The 3,523-nt window shown below is 40.0% G+C and overlaps 1 protein-coding gene across 1 annotated transcript; it reads left to right on the plus strand.

Annotated features, from left to right (window-relative positions):
• Window positions 1-1,052: 1,052 nt before the first annotated feature.
• Window positions 1,053-2,927, plus strand: LOC109177751 (protein indeterminate-domain 16-like). The gene is made up of 3 exons (XM_019327193.1): window positions 1,053-1,315; window positions 1,481-1,898; window positions 2,009-2,927. Exons 1-3 carry the CDS (start codon window positions 1,207-1,209, stop codon window positions 2,772-2,774), a joined length of 1,293 nt encoding a protein of 430 aa, XP_019182738.1. The 5' UTR covers window positions 1,053-1,206; the 3' UTR covers window positions 2,775-2,927.
• The last annotated feature ends 596 nt before the right edge of the window (window positions 2,928-3,523 follow it).

Consider the following 3,523-nt stretch of genomic DNA (forward strand, 5'->3'; position numbering starts at 1 on the left):
CATAATAATAGAGTCTCATTGACAATTATATGAATTAGAATATTTGTACATAACTTGATTTACAAGCCACAGTTCTTTAAAAAAAAATTAAATTAAAATTAAAACTCACTGTCAAATTTATATAATGTCAAATAATTGGAATGTTGATGTCATCTCAATTCCCTCCTAATTATTCACACAAAAAATCACAATACAAAATACATACACATGTTATATATTTACTTATTTTTCAAATTTAATTTAAGTATATAATTTGTATTTATAAATTTCACAACACACAGACTCAGAAATTCATAACATAAGATACCATTAGTAATTTATTTCAGATACAGAATTCATACTCTTAAAGATACAAAATTTCATAACACAATATATAAACTCATAACATAAGACACGCACACATACACCAGCGTCCATAATAAATTGTGAGCCTTCTCACAACATAAAATATTTACACATACACTAAAATCTACAATACACTGTGAACCTGGTCCATTGTATAATGATTGATTTGTAATGGGGTTAGCAATTGATGCACAACTAATAAATATAAAAAGTCAATTGCCGCATGGGATATAAACGCTAATTATTAAATTGTAAATTCAGAAGGGGAAATAACATTTTAAAATGATATACGTACATATACACACTGATCTGACACACATGCACGTACTATACAATGCTATATATAAACTAAGAATTGTACCAATTACTTTAAAGAACAAAAATAAAGAGGATTATACATGAGCACGATTTATCCAATATACACCATTAGATACTGGTTGATGATTTACTTCGTGGACCATTCTAGGTTTAACTTCAAATAATGTTTCCGAGAAAACTTAAGAAATTACACCCATAGCTAAATTGGTTGGGTAGTTGGCTTGGTAACTATAAAATTTCGATTCACACTGAAAGTCAGTTAGCAAGCACAAAACATAGTTTATCCAATGCCCATTCTAGATCCTGGGATATTGACTGCGATTATCCATTTAAAAAAATGGAGAAATTAAAGAATGATATTTCTATATATATATATATATATATATATATATATATAGAGAGAGAGAGAGAGAGCTCAGAAAGATGAGACCTAATTATAGTATCAGTATCGACCACACAGATCAATATCCTATGGTAGTTGAATATAGTATTCCCATTCCTTTGTAAATGTGAAAAGCCAACTTAGATTCCTCGGCTGCAGCCATGCTCGCCACTCACACAATCTCCCTTCCTTCTTCTTCTTCAGCACCTACAAATACCCATGGCGTCACCACCACCGCCAAGAGGAAGCGAAAGCCCGCCGGAACTCCAGGTCCGATCCGTTTCATCATCATCTTCAATTACTCTTCTTATCATCTTTTCCCTTTCACATTTTTATCTGATCGATCTTAGCTTGTTAATCAGTAATCAGAATCTTCTTTACTTTCTGCTATTATTTTCGATTCTTGTTCTTATTTATCTCAACGATTTGTAGCAGATCCTGATGCAGAAGTGGTGTACCTTTCTCCGGAGACGTTAATGGAGTCCGACCGCTACGTGTGCGAGGTCTGCAACCTGAGCTTCCAGCGGGAGCAAAACCTGCAGATGCACCGCCGCCGCCACAAGCTGCCGTGGACCCTCCACAAGAACGAGCGGCCGCCGCACGAGGCGGCGGCCGCCGCCAGGAAGCGGGCGTACGTCTGCCCGGAGCCGAGCTGCGTCCACCACGACCCCGCGCATGCACTGGGCGACCTCGTCGGGATAAAGAAGCACTTTAGGAGGAAACACACTAACCACAAACAGTGGGTCTGCGAGAGATGCTCTAAAGGCTACGCCGTCCACTCCGACTTCAAAGCTCACCTCAAAACCTGCGGCACCCGCGGCCATTCCTGCGACTGCGGTCGTGTCTTTTCTAGGTTTCTTTCTGATCTTAATTTGTCTTATATAGGGATTTATATAGGGATTAGGAATATGAGTTTGTGTTTAATTTCTTTCTTTCAACCAAAAAAAAATTAAAAATTTCTAGGGTTGAAACATTTATTGAGCATCAAGATTCATGCAAATCGAGAAGAAAAGAAAGCGGCGGCGATCGTCTCCATCCGCCATTAAAACCGGCAGCTTTCTTCCCACCAATCTTCAACCTGAATCTCAATACTACTGCTGAACCTCATTCACAATACAGATTAATCTCCGAGAGAAGAACAGAAGCTACATCAGCGAAAGAATTGATAATATTCCCAGTGCATAAAGACGGAAATAATCTATCTTCACCTTCTTCTTCTTCTCCCCATCGCCATACCCTGGAGCTGCGAGAGCTCTTTCCATCCAAGAAAAACGAAGAAGCAACAGCTAATTCCGCCGCCATTGACGACGAAGAAGAAGATCATAACACGCTGCTGCGGCGAGCGTTGATTCTGAGAAATGAGACTAAAGCGGTGATGAAAGTGGCGATGGAGCAGAAGGCGAAGGCGGCGGAGAAGAGGAAGCAGGCGAGGGTTCTAATGGAGATGGCGAACCAGGAAATGGAAAGAGCAAAGAAGATGAGAGAACAAGCGTTTGTGACTCAGATCAGAAACGCGCAGCTGCTGCAGAAAGATCGTTTAACATGGCAGATGCTGATCGGTTCATCCAGCGGCGCCGCCCAACACAGAATAACGACGTGCGATTCCTGCAAGCTCAACCGCAGCACCAAAGCCTTCCAAGAATCGGCGGTGAACTATTACTTTCCCCCTGCCATTACACATGGTGAAAATGGGGACAACAACACCCTAATGTTGTTTCGACCGCCCTAAATTGCACCCTAATCTCGAGATCCTCGGGATATTCTAATTCCCACATTGTATCTTGTACCATGGATTTAGTTGCTTAGCCATGTCAAATCTGTCACTTCCTCCGACACTTTTGTAATACAATGTTAAGAATAAACAAATGTTTTTTAGTAGTGACCAGGGAAAACTGGCAATTATTATTAGAAAGTGTGCATTAGATAAATCTTGCCTTCTGATCTTAATCAGCAAAAAAATCACAAAGGGTAAACTAGCTTAAGATGCACATAATTCACCCGCTCAAAACAAGAGCAATAAATCACTCTTACTTAGAAAATAGCCAATTTAGTTGGAATTGTAATTGCCCTGAACTAGGAGTTCTCACTCTTACGGAGAGAACGGCCAATTTAGTTGGGATTGCCCTGAACTATGAGTCCTCACTCTTACTGAGAGAACGACCAATTTAGTTGGGATTACCCTAAACTAGGAGTCCTCCCTCTTCCTGACAGAACGGTCAATTTAGTTGGGATTGTCCTGAACTCCCCAAAGGGTAGTTGGCCCTTTTTTGGGACAGTTGGCTTGGAAATTTAAGGTTGCTACTATAAAGGCAAGGGATTAGTTTGTAACGTTGTTTGAGGAGCATTGCATGGTGGGGTTAGATAGATGAAACCATGTGATGAGAAATAATGATTTGTGGGTTGTGTTGCGGACAAGAACCTGAAACAAGAAGGGTGGGTGTACGCTTGTGGATTTAAATTTGGTAGGAAGAATAAGAA

Source organism: Ipomoea nil, unplaced genomic scaffold (assembly GCF_001879475.1).
Source record: "Ipomoea nil cultivar Tokyo-kokei standard unplaced genomic scaffold, Asagao_1.1 scaffold0805, whole genome shotgun sequence".
Classification (NCBI taxonomy): Eukaryota; Viridiplantae; Streptophyta; class Magnoliopsida; order Solanales; family Convolvulaceae; genus Ipomoea; species Ipomoea nil.

Bases quoted from the DNA above. Each gene is read 5' to 3' on its own strand.
- LOC109177751 (XM_019327193.1), top strand. From the start codon at position 1,207: ATGCTCGCCACTCACACAATCTCCCTTCCTTCTTCTTCTTCAGCACCT. The intron at 1,316-1,480 runs GTCCGATCCGTT...GATTTGTAGCAG, and splicing joins AAAGCCCGCCGGAACTCCAG to ATCCTGATGCAGAAGTGGTG. The intron at 1,899-2,008 runs GTTTCTTTCTGA...AAAAATTTCTAG, and splicing joins TGCGGTCGTGTCTTTTCTAG to GGTTGAAACATTTATTGAGC.